Below are 15,793 nucleotides of genomic sequence, written 5' to 3'. Positions count from 1 at the left end.
GGGAGAGCTGGTAGGAAAGTATTAAATAGAGAAGACGAAGACGTAAGCATGAAGATCGCATGGGAGGAGCGGGGTTCAGAGCCCAGTTGCTAGGGCTGGCATTCTGGGTACAGGGTACAGTTAGATGCTGTCTCTGAGGTTAAGGATAGACTTTTTAGTTTATGTCCTGAACTTGTCTCAATCAATACAGATGAGCTGGAATTGTATTAAAAACAATAATCTAAAATGGGGACTGGGGGGCTATTGAGTCACTTTTGGAAATTCAGGAATGTTCAGTGTATAGAAAAACCATTTAACCCAGTCCTGAAAAATAGTTTTCATGATCATATATTTTTAAATACCTGTCTGCATTTAGCAATCTCTTTGTATACACTAGGAAAATATGTACTCCAATCATATTCCTTACAGGTGTGAAAATTGCATTCTGTCCCTAGCAGCACCTGTTTTTTTATTATTAAGTCTTATTTATGTGTAGAGTCTGGAAAATATAGAAAAGAACTTTAAAACTGAAAACGATTTCTTAAACCACCACCTAGAGAAAACTACTGTTACCATTTTAATATTGTTTCTCTGCTTTCTTCGGCTCTTAAAAATCTGGGTCAATTGTGAAATTCTGCCTTCTGCTCCTAGACACATGGCTACCCACTCACCCCAGAAGTCTCACCAGTGTGCTCAATGTGAGAAGACGTTCAACCGCAAAGACCACCTGAAGAACCACCTCCAAACCCATGACCCCAACAAGGTGTCCTTTGTGTGTGAGCAGTGTGGGAAGAAGTACCACACCATGCTGGGCTACAAGAGGCACCTTGCCCTCCACAAGGCCAACAGCGGCGACCTCACCTGTGGGGTGTGTGCCCTGGTGCTCAGGAGCACAGAGGTGCTGCTGATCCACCTCAAATCCCACGCCGACGACAAGCCCCACGGAAATAAGCAGAAGAAGCACCGGTGCGACCACTGTGAGAGATTATTCTACACCCGGAAAGATGTGCGGCGCCACATGGTGGTCCACACAGGCTGTAAGGACTTCCTGTGCCAGTTTTGTGCCCAGAGATTTGGGCGCAAAGACCACCTCACACGCCATACCAAGAAGACACACTTACAGGAGCTGATGAAAGAGAGTCTGCAGGCTGGAGATTTCCTGAATGCCTTCCACTCTCTCTCTCCTCAGTTTCAGCTGAAGGCTGCCACTCTGGCTCCTTACGCTCTAGGAGCCTCTGTGCAGAATGGGCTCGCCAGTGGCTTGCCACCTGAGGTGCACACCCTCAATCCCATAGAGCCACCCTGCCAGCCTGTACCACCGCTGCCAGAGCCCCTGATCCCCCTGCCGCCCATGGCACCTCCCAGCTCTCCCCCTCAGCCCCTCCAGAACCACAAGTACACCACTGCTACCTCATACCCCCCACTTGCAAACCTGCCGCTCAAAACAGATACTAAAGGGTTTTGCAACTTCAATTTGCTCGAGGAATTGCCTCTGCAAGAGCCTCAGTCACCTCACAGGCTCAACCCAGGTTTTGATCTGGCTAAGGGTAGCCCTGGTAAAGTAAACCTGCCCAGAGAGCTCCCCATAGATGCTGTGAACATCACAATACCTGCCTCTCTGGAAATTTCCCCCCTGTTGGGCTTCTGGCAGCTGCCCCCTCCTCCTACCCAAAATGCCTTTGGGAATGGCACCCTCGCCCTGGGGCCAGGGGAGCCTCTGCCCCATAGGCTCAGCTGTCTGGGGCAGCAGCAGCAAGAGCCCCCACTGGCCATGAGTGCCATGAGCCTGGGCCAGCTCCACCTGCCTCCCCTCCCCCATGTTTTCCCAGCAGGCACCGGCACTGCCATCCTGCCGCATTTCCATCATGCATTCAGATAAGTGGCTTATAAAGCATACTTCTCTTATTCTGGAAGAGGTTTTAAGGAGCATTTTACGGTTTTAAGGAGCATTTTAAAGTTTTATGAAGCATTTTAAATGTCAGTTGTAATACAAGGAAAGATTTGGGAAGCAGGATTGGGGATATGGCTTACTCAGTTACGACTGGCTTGAAATAAGAGTTCTAGAACTGCATGCATCGTGCCAATCTGTCCTGAGTGTTGATGATTTGTTCATGCTTTGTACCAAATGTAATCACCAAGTATTCTTTAATGGAACTGCAACTATCTATTGTCATAACCGACATCCAGACGAGGGCTGCTATATATAGTTGTCAAATTGAGTTTAATCGTAAGCCATGATCATAACGATGTTAGCTAAATAACATCACCCGAGTTTGTCATCTTTATGTAGCACGGCCTAAGGAGGGAACTATGGGAAGGTTTGGATTTCTCCAAAATGGGAGATTTTTTTTTTCTTTTTACATATACCTTTATAAAAGTAACCTTTATATTGCATATTATAAGTAGACTTTGTATTTTTTTCTCTCCAGGATTCTTCTACCTTTAGTTGGATGTAGTGTAGCTACTATTGCATAGCCAACCTGTAGTTTTACAGAAACAATTTCTTGTGGAATAATAGATGTTTCCATTTTAAACAAGCATTTTAAATGTAGTTTGACTATTTTCCACAAGATGCTACAATGTGAGTTATCACTTCATTTATCTTAAAGACTAAACTGGTTGTCAGTTACATCTGACAGAAAAAAAAAATCACTGTGTAACCAGGTTAAGTGATAAAATAATCCAAGTGTCAGTCAAAAATAGTATTTTGCTGACTTTAATATTGATTATATTTTAACAGGAATTTAAGAAATATTACTGGAATTTAAAATATATATATATTAAACAAGATTTTTTTTCTTTGCTTTGTCTGGCTTAAAGTACTATTCTGCTTAAGTATATTTTAATCACCAATAAATAAATGCATTTTAAATTTTATCATGTAATTCAATATTAGTTTTACTCAGAAAGAATAACATTTTTCAATGTAACTGTAACTGTAATCTCAAATTTGTATCTAATGAGTTTTAAGAATATGAAACCTAATCTTTTTTTAAAACTCCTTTGTCTGTTGTCTTTAGAGGCTTTCTATATGAAAATATATCTTACATATAATAAACTCTGCAAATTCTGACGATGGCTTGTTTGATTTTTACTTACAGCTACACCGCCTAACCATCCTGATCTAGACACAAAACGTGAACAGCTCAGTAGCTGGCTCCCTCATGCCCCCTCCTGGCCATTACTTTCCCCACAGAAACTAGTAGTCTGACCTCTAGCATCTACTAGAAACCAACTTTGAGTAAAATTATATGCTTCACTTAAATTCACAACACTAAAAACTTATTTCTAAAAATTACTATATAAAATTCTGAATCCTTCTATATTTAGAACTTATTTCTGATATACTGGTATAGGTCAGAATACTAGCTACTGAAGTTCAGTCTACTGGGCCAGTTTTTACAGTGGCGTTTGCCGTTACTTTCTAGCATGAACTAGAAATTTATTCCTTAGTGGGATTCCTTCACAAAGTATTCTCCACTCGGAAATCTGACACGCTTATTTATTTGTGTTTGTTTTACCTCTAAATAAGGGGTGGGAGGGCGGGTTGGCAGAGAAAGGGACGCCTCGAGTTCCTTTGCCCATCAAAGAAGCCTGGCAGCCAAATGGGAGAAACCTTGGCTCCTAGCCCTTACCAGTGGGGCCCATGACAGCAAAGGGCCAAGGCATTTCAGGAAAGCTGCCTGGGGTGGGGCTGTCGCTGTGGATCCAATTTGGTAGATTCTTAAACTACAGCTTAATCTGGGGGCAGGAGATGAGGTTACCTCATCAGTGGGAATGCACGTTCTGGGATGTCTGAGTCAGCTCCCATAGCCCCTCTTATCTCTGTGAGGAAAGCAATCTCCCAGAAAAAGGAGAGAGAGGAGTGGCTTACCTGGGCTACACCCTTCCCAGACTCATGGCCTAGTAGTCTTCAGTCAGTTCCAGGACATACACCTGACTTCCCTGAGCATAAACTTAGGATGTGATCCCCAAATACATACCCAAAGCATTTCAGATGTTGTGTTTGCTGCATTACAAGAGCGAGTAGTTTGGGGTTCTACTTAAATTTAGACAGGAAAATGGCTTTTAATTCCTAATTACAATTCCCTGAGTTGAAGAAAACATAAAAATCATTAGATTAAGAAGCATGAATTAAGTATAAATGACTCTACAAAAAGAATTTGTTAACCCCTAAGGCGACAAAGAAAAATAGCTGCAAGACCACCTTCCCACAGTTTATCAACCAATGGTGAGATGAAAAGTTGGTGCCTGATTTGTCCGAGATAAATAAATGGTTTGAGGCTGCATAGAGCATCCTTCCCACTGGGTGGGAAGGTTATTGTAACCTGTTCCACTGCGGTGTTTCCCCAAAACCAACTGTGTGCACTGGTGTTGGAGACAGTTCTACGTGGTATACAGACGGACACTTAAAGCAGGAGTTGTTACTTTTTATAATTTCATGCTTATCGGAAGAAAATATCACAGAGGGGATTTCACGACTATTGTGTAGAACAGGGGTCCTCAAACTACGGCCCTCGGGCCACATGCAAATACAAATATTGTATTTGTTCCCGTTTTGTTTTTTTACTTCAAAATAAGATATGTGCAGTGTGCAAAGGAATTTGTTCATAGTTTTTTTTTTAAACTATAGTCCGGCCCTCCAGCGGTCTGAGGGACAGTGAACTGGCCCCCTGTTTAAAAAGTTTGAGGACCCCTGGTGTAGAATGAGCTGGGTAAAAAAACGCTTTTCCTAGTAAGTAAGTAATGCTAGACTCCATAGACTGTTTTACTAAACATTTCTAATATCAAAGCAACGTTTTTGAAAAAGACTATTAAATATCCCATTAAAAAAATGCTTCAAGTGAATCTCCAAATCAAGCATTATCATACAGATGAATGCCTTGTTTAATGATTTGGTTTTGAATATTTTGAAGGGAAGAAATAAGAAAATTTGAAGCTAGTTTTACATGTCCTGCATGATGTCTCGAGAGGAATCAGGCATTGAAGCAGACATCTGCTCCTTCCTTTCAGGTGGCATTGTTGGGCTCACAGCCATCCAGGCTGATGAGCTGTAGGAAGCCAGTCTGAAAGCAGAAAGAAAAGGATTTACTAGAACTTGGTTGTTGTCACACTGAGAATGTTAAATACTTAATATAAACTTCTCTACATGTTTAAATGTCTTAAACAAACAATTCACAAGATAAAAAATGTCCCCAACTTCATACCAATTCTACTCCATGTCAATCTCAGGAACTGTGTTTTGGCGGGGGGCAATGTGTTTAGAAAGCGGGACCGGGCAATAGCCTTCCAGGTCAAAATGAAGAACCCATTCCCCTTTCCTGTTAAGTCCACAATCAAATGGAGTGTCATTTTCCAACTCAGGGTTTAACGAAAAAGTTTCTAGAGCAGTGGTTCTCAACCTTCCTAATGCCGCGACTCTTTAATACAGTTCCTCATGTTGTGGTGACCTCCAACCATAAAATTATTTACGTTGCTACTTCATAACTGTAATTTTGCTACTGTAAACAATATGTAATTATATATGTGTTTTCCGATGGTCTTAAGCAACCCCTGTGAAAGGGTCGTTAGACCCCCAAAGGGGTCGCGACCCACAGGTTGAGAACCGCTGTTCCAGAGCATATTTCATTAACATAGCCTAGCCCATATTTCTCTTGGGTTTGCCTGCTAGAGGGTTCTTCCCTTAAAGGCTCATTCATTCCCTGTACCTTGCACATTAGATGACCACCAGCACCTGGATTAGAGTGTGTTTGTTTTTCTTACCTGGCCTCTAGGAGTTAATCTTTTTTAGAAGATTTAGTAAATCCTTGTTTGAGTTTTGCTCCAGAAGCAGGGTCCGAGGCTAATCCTTTACAGACATAAACAGATTTGTTATTATGTAAAAGCCAACAGCAAGAAAGAAAGAAAAAAAAAGGAATGATTGTGAAATCCTCCCATTGGATCAAAGTCTCTATTCCGTTCTGTTTTGTTCTGTAGCTATAGACAAATAGTCTCTATCCTGGGCCAAATAATAAGGGAAACCAGGGACTGTCCCAGGAGCCTTCTCTCTCTCCCCTGGCCCTCCACTTACCCATGGATGGGCCCTTTGGACTGCCACCTCAGGGGGCTCCCCATTTATACACCCTGACTCTCCACACCTCTCCACACCACTGCTCCGAGTCTCAGAATGTACCCTGAGCAATCCATACCCTCACAATTCTTTACCTGCTCTCATGCTAGCCTTATGGAAGCATGAGGTGCCTCCCCCAACCCTGGTTTTTTACATAGCAATGGACTTGCTTCACAAACAGGATTCTTTTCCTTTGCGTCAAGCAGCTGTTAGGTATGGAGAGGTAGGAGTTTATGGTTACAGGCATACCATAGTCTGTCTTAGACCACATGGTATGGGGCAGGATTCTCAGAGAAATCATTTTTTGTAAAACGGAATAAGTCCCCTCTGTCCTAAAGGCCTGGAGTGTTTTATGAAGGGGGAGTAACCAAACAACCCAAGGAAACTATGAATCAAGCTACCAAAGGACTAGGAAGACGTAGGAATAGAAAGAGCTGTAGTGTTCATTTTACCCAAAGATCTACAAGTTTTATTCCTTCCAATGGATCTGCATGGACCCTCTGATACTCACTGCATTTGCCAAACAATGAAGCTACTTAAGGAGGGGGTACTGGTGCAGGGAAGATGCTTGACTCCATCAAACCCACTGGTTCCAGAAATAAAGCAGAGCCCACCCAGCAACGTTATAAAATGCAATTCACTAAAAAATGAAGCAGCACAGCTCTGGGACCCAGAACTACACTTCATAGTGGTCTCAGACTCTCTGTATTAAGGTGCTGGAGAAGCTGATCCTCAGAGGTGCCTTCCAGCCAATCAGTCGCTCTTATACCAAAACCCTTGAGAAAACAGCCACCAGTCGATATTTGCTGACTAGGCTATAAACGCATTTCCCATCTGAAGTTTAGACTCTTTGTGGGAATAAAGGGAGAGCCAGACCTTTTTCTAAAACAATTATACATATATTTACATAATATACACATCATATATATACAATATATAATATATATATTTTACTATCTCCTTCGTGTCTATATATTTTTGACCTAGTTTTCCCAAAGCCGACAAAGATTTGGTTGGCTCTATCATTTCCTATTAAATTACTTGTGCAAATTGCTTTACCTCTCTCATCTATAAACTAGGGATATGAAAAGTACATTTATCCCCTTGTGAGGATTAAATGAGGATAAATATATGAAGTGCTTAGAAGAGGGTAGAATTAAGTGTGGACTATTGTCCATGAAGAAGGGAGTTATTTAGTATAGCAAAAAAGTAGACACAATTGACCTGCTCACCACCAGGAAAACAGCTAAATAAATTACATAGTATAATTGTGATGTGATACTATGTTTTTAAAGGCAGTCTTTTCTTCATTTATTTATTTAAGGTCTTATTTATGTTCTGTTTAATATATAGTTCACTTCTGGCCATTTTAAATGTTTGACATAGAAGAGGATATTGGAATATTTACAGCTTTATAAATCTTCTTCAGATTAGTTGTTAATTTTTTGTGATACAAAAAGTTTCAGACAAGTATAAAAGAATAAAATATGTCTCAGGCTGGTAGTTAACAGTTGTGACCAAGAAGTTTTCAGTTTTATTTTACAAAATTTGCTCATTTCCTACATGAGAGATAAACTTATTTTAATATAATCCTTTTCCACACTTTAAAAATCAGCCTTAGTGTTATGTATTTATAGGCAGCCTTTAACAATCCTGTCATATTTGTACTAACCCAAATGATTCACAGTGACAAAACATTTTAGTAACTTGATCACAAAACCATATGGACAATATGAATTTTAATATTATAAATGCTATTTTTTAAAGGTAGAATTTATTCTGCACAGGGTAAAAAGTATGTACTATTTAGCTCTCAAGTTTGAATTATCAATATGTTACTATAATTTTGTATATCAGAATTTAAGTGTTACAGGTACAAAAAGCATAGTGCTAGCCAAATGAACAAAGTTTAGCTGAATCTCTGTCACATGCAAATCAAATAAATTTAAAATCTTAAAAAGAAAGAAAAGAAATTCTTTTGCCATAGGGAAATGTTCAAAATTTGTTAGTGAAAAAAAAATCAGATGTATATACATGGACTATGATCCTAATTTTGATAAAAGGAAAACAGGAAAAAAAGAAAAAAAATTGAAAAACTTATGAATGTTAACAATGGTCAGTCATGTCAGGGTGTGCAATTTTGGATGATTTTTTTCTTCATACTTTTTCTCCATTTTCTAATATTTTTTACAGTAAACATTAATATCTGACATGATAATTTTTGAAAATGCTCTTTCTCAAAAGAAATTTTTGCAGGCTTACTTAAAGTGGCTAGAAATGAAAAGTTCCTAGGTCACCCGACTTGCCTAACTTACAGTGGCAGCCTGGGTCACACACAGCCTGGGCACCTGCCCCAGCAATTACGGCCTTCCCTGCTCTAGGGCCAGCCTCCCACCCCAGCTTTAATTTCTATTCACACTCTACTCGGCTCTATGCTTTGATGGACCACTTGTTTCCACAGTTTGTCGTCTGCATTCTCATTTTCATCTCTTTGTTCAATCTCTTTGCAACTTTTCTCCACTAGTAAAAATCTAGCTCACCTTGAAAGCTCATCTTAAGGCCTCCACCTCCACGGGCTTCCTCTCTCAGAGGTAGCCTCCTCCATAAAGCCTCCTAGGCAAAGCTGATCTCCTTCTTGTATTCCCTCAGGAGCTTTGCATCCCATTGCTAAATATTAGTTTACACCCCACTGTTAAATATTGACTGCTACCCCCCTAGACTTTTAAGAACCCACAGACGCAAGAAACAACCATGCATACTAATTATGTGTTGAATGAATCTTCTTAAACATCCCCGGCATGTGTACCAACTTCATATAACATCACATGCTCCTTTGTATTAGATTCTCCTGCACATGCTTATCTTCTCATAAGACTCTAGGATGGATAAGGATTATGACTTCCACACACATATCTCCCCTGACTGTGAATTTAGAACAAAAAGCTATACATGGGAGATACCAAATACATATTTTACTCAAGAGAGTTGAAGAATGAAAACCAAAGTTTTAAGGGGTTAACTATCAGCTAAATGAAAAGACAGTAAAAGGATTTATGTGGAAGGCAAGTGACAACAAGTGGCCTAAACGACTGATTGGCAATCTAGATATAGCAAAGCTCAACAACAACAATTTTTAAAAGTCCCCCCATATTACAAATAGATTAATACTGACCAGAACAAATACAATGGATAGCAGATGTGAATCTGATTCACACACTGGTCTGTTGACATCAGCAAAGGCACTCAGTGCTTTTCTCCAAGCCTTAAACATTTTTGCAAATTCACCCCACCCCACTCTACCCGTCAATATACTTCTGCTTCCTTTCCAACATAGCTCTGAATGCATGCGAGGCCACGGGGGGAAAAAAAATTTAAATTGAAAAGGCGTCTTAAGTCCACCTGTCTTGGGCACAGGTAAAAAAATCAACCATCATTGCAAACTGTTCAAGCCATTCCCAGTTGTTCAAGCTAAAACACTGAATACACAATCTCTGGTCAGTGCACTCATATCAACAAATTTGCCCTGATCCAATCATTCTCATATGTATTCCTCAGGGTTATTTTCAATAAAAATTGTCAAAATCTTGGGGCGGGGGTAAGAAATGCATTGTAAGCCTGAAATAAATAAAAATGCTTTCTCTTAAAGCTAATTAACCTGACAATTACATGCATAGGCCAATAACTTAAGAGGGACATTACAGAATCAAGATACCTACTTTTTACCATACATTTCACTCAAAAAGTATTTGTTGAGCACCGCACATATGCCATGAACAATTCTAACAGGTAGAGATGTAGCAGTTCAATAAAAATAGACCGATCCCTGCCTTCTTAAAACTTATATTCCTTTTTGGAGGGATGGGGGTGGGAAGAGACAAACACATATACATTGAATATTGGATGGTGACAAATGCTGTTTTAAAAAACTACAGAGGAAATTGTGGAGAAATTAATTTTAAGTGTAGAGGTTGGGGGGCCTCATGTGAGATGACACTCCGCAAAACACTGGAGGGAGGGAGAGGTGAGCAGTGCAGATTAGTGAGGGAGGGTTTGGGTTTTCAGCAGGGGGAGCGGCCAGTGCAAAGGCCTGGACCAGGAATGTGCAGGCCTGTGGTGCTCAAGGGACACCACAGAAGCCACAGGGGCTGGGTCCACAGGACAGAGTGATGGTGAGGGCAGGTGGTGGTATAGAACTCAGTGTGGGCCATGTTAAAAACTTCACCTTTTCCTTAGCAACATCACAGTGGTGATAAACCACCATTACCTAGTCCAGTGGTTCTCAACCTTCCTAATGCCGCGACCCTTTAATACAGTTCCTCATGTTGTGGTGACCCCCAACCATAAAATTATTTTCGTTGCTACTTCATTACTGTAATTTTGCTACTGTTATGAAACGTAATGTAAATATCTGATATGCAGGATGTATTTTCATTGTTACAAATTGAACATAGTTAAAGCATAGTGACTAATCACAAAAACAATATGTAATTATATATGTGTTTTCCTGATGGTCTTAGGCGACCCCTGTAAAAGGGTCGTTTGACCCCCAAAGGGGTGGTGACCCACAGGTTGAGAACCGCTGACCTAGTCAAAAGCAAATATAATTCCATTTTGCTTAGATCTACTGGCCTACTAATCTATTTCCTAATGTAGCAGAATGGTGTCTTTATAATGTGCTTCTTACTGTACTGAGACACAGGACTTCTGAGTTCTCACTTAGGCCTTCTGCTGATTTTTTAAAAATTACTTAGTTCAAGCAAGGAAACTCTTTTCTGATTTTCAACACTGCACCTGACATGCTGTCCTCTCCCATTTCCAAATCTCTTTCCAAGTTTACTAGACCAGGGAATAGAGGCCCGAGACTCTGTTGCTGTACTTGGACTCGACTTTGCATGTTGTCAGAGTTCCCTAATCCTGATGAATTAAGAAATATTCCCTCTTGGCAAATAAGGTTTGACCTCAAACTCAAAGGAGTGCTTTTTATTGGAAAGGGAACATTATAACATATTCTTGGAAAAAATAAGAAAATCATCCATAATATAAAGAAACTGCCTTTTCTAAAGGACATTAATCATTATACTTTAAATAAAAAGCTTATTAGTGAAAGTTTTACCAACGAATACATACATAATTTGATGTGTATGCGAGTGTGAGTGTGTGTGTGTGTGTGTGTGTGTGAATACCAAAATCTAACACATTATTAAACTTTCACAGATCAGGAAAAAACTACTGACTTGGGTTTACAGGGCTATGGGGAAATTTTCAAATATTCATTCAATTTTTAGCCCATGGTAAGCAACTCATGAGGAATTTAAAAACTAATAATAAACTTTTCTGTGCTGTTTGTGAACCATGAGACTGGCAATTCTGACTCTGGTTCTTATTAATACCTACAAAATTAGACTCCTGGCCAGAGGTGCCATATAGCCATGAATTAATTCATCTTGCCTTCATAGTGCATGCTGATCATTAATAAAGAAGAATGCCACATTTATTAATGCAGCTCAAAGAAGAGGGAGACCACAGGAGAGAGAGATTTAACCCAGCTCAGCTGCTTACCAGTTGAGCGCTTAAACAAGTAACCTGCCCTCCCAGCTCCAGTTTCCCTTTCCATAATGAAAACACTTGGAGGACTATTGTGAGGATTAAATGAAATGGGTCTAGCATATAAGTAAGTACTGCAATGGTGGTTATGCCATTCTGTTACTTTGAAGACATTATTTTGTTCTAGAAAGGAAACGCTTCCCTTTTTCTTTTCTTTTTTTTCCAGCTTTCTTGAGCTGTAACTGAGTATGATATTGTATAAGTTTATGGTGTACAATGTGATGATTTGATTATGAATATATTGTGAATTGATTACCACAATGAAGTTAGTTAACATCCATCACCTCACATAGTTAACTTCTATGTGCGTGGTGGTGAGAACATTTAAGATTTGCTCTCTTGGCAACTTTCAGGTAAGTGACACAGTATTGTTAACTCTAGTACATGGTCACTATATTCATCTTATAACTGGAAATACTATATCCTTCGATCAACATCTCCCCATTCTCCCACCCCACCCCACCCCTGGCAACCATCATGCGGTTCTCTGTGTTTATGAGTTTGACTTAGCATAATGTCCTCAATGCCCACCCATGTTGTCCCAGATGGCAGGACCTCCTCCTTTTCTATGGCTGAATAGTACTTTGTTGTGTATATTATGCACCTTATCTTTATCTATTCATTCCTCAATAGGTTGTTTCTGTATCTCGGCTATTTGAAAAATCTGTAATGAACATGGGAGTACAGATCTCTCTCTGAGATTGTTTTCTCTTCTTTTCATCACATCTGATAAGCTGTTATCTCCCATTCTTCATCTCCTTTCAATTTGAATAGCCGGGGAACGATGGCTCTAGACCCTGCTGCTGTAATCGGATCTGACTCTATATGTTGTCAGAGTTATCTAAACCTGACAAATTAGGAATTGTGCCCTCTCAGCAAATAAGCTTTTTCCTCAAACAAACCCATGTGTCTTTATATACAAAAGCAACACTGGATATCACAGCTTTGGCCAGCAGCCCACGAATCCCAAAGGCCACGGTGGTCGCCTCTATGACGCTGGCATGCGGTGGTTGAGACGCTCACTCTGACTTACCTGGCCTGGCTGGGGCTGCTCTCGTGGCCTCAAGGGCCCTGTTCTGCAGCAGAGTTCCCACGGCACTGGTAACCGTCGGTTCTTTTCTTGGACTCGTCTGAGCCCTTCCCTACAGAGAGAGGGGGCAGATCTATAACTCAGGCAGCACACAAGAGGAACGATTTCCACTCAGCCACTTCGGACCAGAGTCACCCTGGGGGCCTGCTGCACCCGGGGACGGGGACACGCGCACCCTGCGCCTGAGGTGGCCTGGTTCCTAACCTCCCTGCTGGTGCTCAGAGCCATGTCAGGGTGCAGGAGCTTCCATTCCATAATAGCGCCTTTGAGGGGATTTCAAAGTTAATCCTGTAAAATTAGTTGTATGGAGACAGAGGACATCACTTCATGTCAGTAAGGATAGTAATGGAACATTTTAGTTTTTCATTACACTTGAAGATGCGTTTGTTTTTAAATACACAACCAGAGAAGAAAAACAGACATTGGCAGGCAGCGAATGTTTTAAACATGGAATCCAACATCCCTGCGCCACAGCCCTCCCCACTGAGCTGCAGGAGCAGAAGAGGTACATGAATGCAGAATAAGGACCAAAAGGTTCCTCGGTGGCGCCTTGCTACCTCCTGACCGATCCCCCCAATGTCTCCACGGAAACAACATAAAGATAACCTGTTTCTCAAGTGAGAATTCTCACTTGGGCAAGGCGAGCTCTGAGATGATAGCAGGCAGTTCATCCCCATCCAAACAAACAGAGCTATTTTCAGAGGGCATGGCACTTTTGTAAAGTTGATTTTATTTAAAATAGAAACACATTTCAGCTGTGCTGTCAACAGCCCTTCACAACCGAGCGGGCCCCTCCCTTTCTGCCCCACTTCTGAGTGTGCTTCCCTCCGAGGCAGGCCCCAGCGTGGCGGAGCTGGCTGGGGAAACAAGCCCTGCTGTTCAGACACACTCACAGCGAGTTGACTCAGAAAGCAAGCAATTTTTCTTCTGTGTTCCCAATCACCACTTAGCTCTGGAAAACAAGGCGGGGACCAGGGCCAAGTCCCTGGTTCCAGGCGGGACGGCCAGCTGGCCTCCTTCAGGAATAAAAAGCACTTCCGCTGCGGCTTCCCAGCGCTCCCTTTGGCCCCACTAAACCCCGACTCACTTCGGGAACTGGCCAGAAGAACCATTCGAAGAAATGTACTCCACCCTTTATGCTTGAGAAAGAGGAGGTAGAGTTATACTGAGAAAACCTTTCCAAAACTAAGTTGAATTCAAGCCCAGAGCAGTTACATCCCCTCAAAATCAGGGTGTCTTTTCCACCCACAGGAAAGGACTCCCAGAAAGGGTAAATGGAGAGGGGTGACGGGGAAAGAGGAAAGCCAGGGACCTCTACACGAAGGCGCTTTCACTTTATTATATATTATCCTCCCGACAACTCGGCAAGGTACTGATGAAAGTGGGAATTTAAGTAACTTGACCAAGTTTGCCTGCAGATAGTCAATGATAGGGCTGAGATTCAAACCCTGGCTGGTGATTGTAGAATCTGGGCTCTTTCTTCATTGCACTGTCTCCCATACTATTTCAGGTGTAAAGACTGAATCTCTATAACTATCTATCTACACTAATAAAAGAGAAACATGCAAATTGGTTTCACTCTGCCAATCAGAGAAACTATGCAAATTAACCCAACAAAGATGGTGGTTAATTTGCATACACAGGCGCAGAGTGAAGACTGAAGACTGAAGAGGCTTGGCTTCTCCACTGTGGCCGGACCAAAGGCCTGGGTCCCGGATGCCAGAGGAAGACCAGTGCCAGCAGCCAGGGAAAGGAAGGCCTATTACGCGAATCTTCGTGCAACGGACTTCTAGTCTAATCTAATAATAGACGAACAGGGTAATTGACCGTACCTTCGCTATGCCTCCCATTGGCTAATCAGCGAGGTATGCAAATTAACTGCCAACAAAGATGGCGGTTAATTTGCATACGTGGCTCCGGCCAGAGCAGCGAAGCATTACTTCACTTTAACTTAGATGACAGTGAAGGAGTGTGTGACCTGTTTGATGTCCAGATACTAAATTATTAGACTCCTTGGACACCTGGGACAGTATCTACCTCTAACTGAAACCTTGTAGACTTGCTAATAACCTGAGTATTTATAACGAACGTAACACCTGTTTAGGTCGCTGATTCTGACGTCTTCTTCCCTAATACTTGCTCTCTGACTTCACAAAACGTCAACTGTGAAGACAAAGGGCTCCGAAGCCCCTACAGTGACTGCATTCTGGAACTTCAACTTCCCTTCCAATTCTAACTCCTGTTTTTACTCATGTGAAAGGAAAGTTAAAAGTAGGTTAAGGTCATCAAAAACCAAAATGGCCAAGGACTCATCACTTATTTGTGTTCCGCTTTTACTGCCACAAAACTGTCTGTATTTCTGCGCTCCAATCCTGACAGACAGTCACTGCCACGTATGGAGTGAAGGTGTCCGAAAGGCTACGGTCACTTCCCGTGAAGAGTTTGTGAAGTGCCTTTGTTCTAGCACTTTAAGTTCACCACGTTTGCTGACTCCTGACATTCCACTTTCCTGGATTATAGGAGAGGGCTGTTTATGTAGTGGTTTTTAAAATGTGCCAATGCCTGTACATTAACAAGATTTTTAAAAATAAAGTTGTATAATGCAAAAAAAAAACACAAAAAACTTAGCTGGCCTGGCTGGTAAATATTAGTTTACACCCCACTAGAAGGGCTTGGAGTCAAGCCAGTTCAGAGAGGAGGAAAAGGGGATTGAGTGGATAGGGGCCCTGAAGGCTGAGGCCCGCCAGCCCAAGGACCTGGCAGCAGGGATTGGAAGGTCCCCAGGGGCTCAGGAAGTTCTCTTCGAAGGCCTGGGTGCTAGGTGCCGGTGGAAAACCGGTGCCGGCAGCCAGGGGAAGGGAAGACCTATTGCATGAATCTTTTCGTGCAACAGGCCTCTAGTATCCTATCTAATAAAAGAGAAACATGGTAATTAGCCGTACATCCGCTACCCTTCCCATTGGCTAATCAGGGCGATATGCAAATTAACTGCCAGCCAAGATGGCGGCCGG

General features: G+C 41.7%; 2 protein-coding genes across 10 annotated transcripts in view; one reads left to right on the top strand and one right to left on the bottom strand.

Moving 5' to 3' along the window:
- Positions 1 to 3,047, top strand: part of PLAGL1 (pleiomorphic adenoma gene-like 1) — a 50,755-nt gene extending 47,708 nt beyond the window's left edge. For all 9 annotated transcript variants that reach the window (XM_014533909.1, XM_014533907.1, XM_014533902.1 and 6 more), the window contains one exon: positions 631 to 3,047. In XM_014533909.1, coding sequence (XP_014389395.1) covers positions 631 to 1,858 — 1,228 coding nt within the window. In that variant the 3' untranslated portion in view covers positions 1,859 to 3,047. The remainder of the gene's footprint in view (positions 1 to 630) is intronic.
- A 1,854-nt stretch (positions 3,048 to 4,901) lies between these two features.
- Positions 4,902 to 15,793, bottom strand: part of ZC2HC1B (zinc finger, C2HC-type containing 1B) — a 32,635-nt gene continuing 21,743 nt past the window's right edge. The window contains exons 6-8 of the mRNA XM_005859140.2: positions 12,726 to 12,834; positions 5,743 to 5,827; positions 4,902 to 5,045 (exon numbers count right to left, since the gene is read on the bottom strand). Coding sequence (XP_005859202.1) covers positions 5,757 to 5,827; positions 12,726 to 12,834 — 180 coding nt within the window. The 3' untranslated portion in view covers positions 4,902 to 5,045; positions 5,743 to 5,756. The remainder of the gene's footprint in view (positions 5,046 to 5,742; positions 5,828 to 12,725; positions 12,835 to 15,793) is intronic.

The sequence above is a fragment of the Myotis brandtii genome, unplaced genomic scaffold (genome assembly GCF_000412655.1).
Source record: "Myotis brandtii unplaced genomic scaffold, ASM41265v1 scaffold123, whole genome shotgun sequence".
NCBI classification, from domain to species: Eukaryota; Metazoa; Chordata; class Mammalia; order Chiroptera; family Vespertilionidae; genus Myotis; species Myotis brandtii.
The sequence above is the reverse complement of the archived record's forward strand: the minus strand, read 5'-3'. Positions and strand labels throughout refer to the sequence as shown.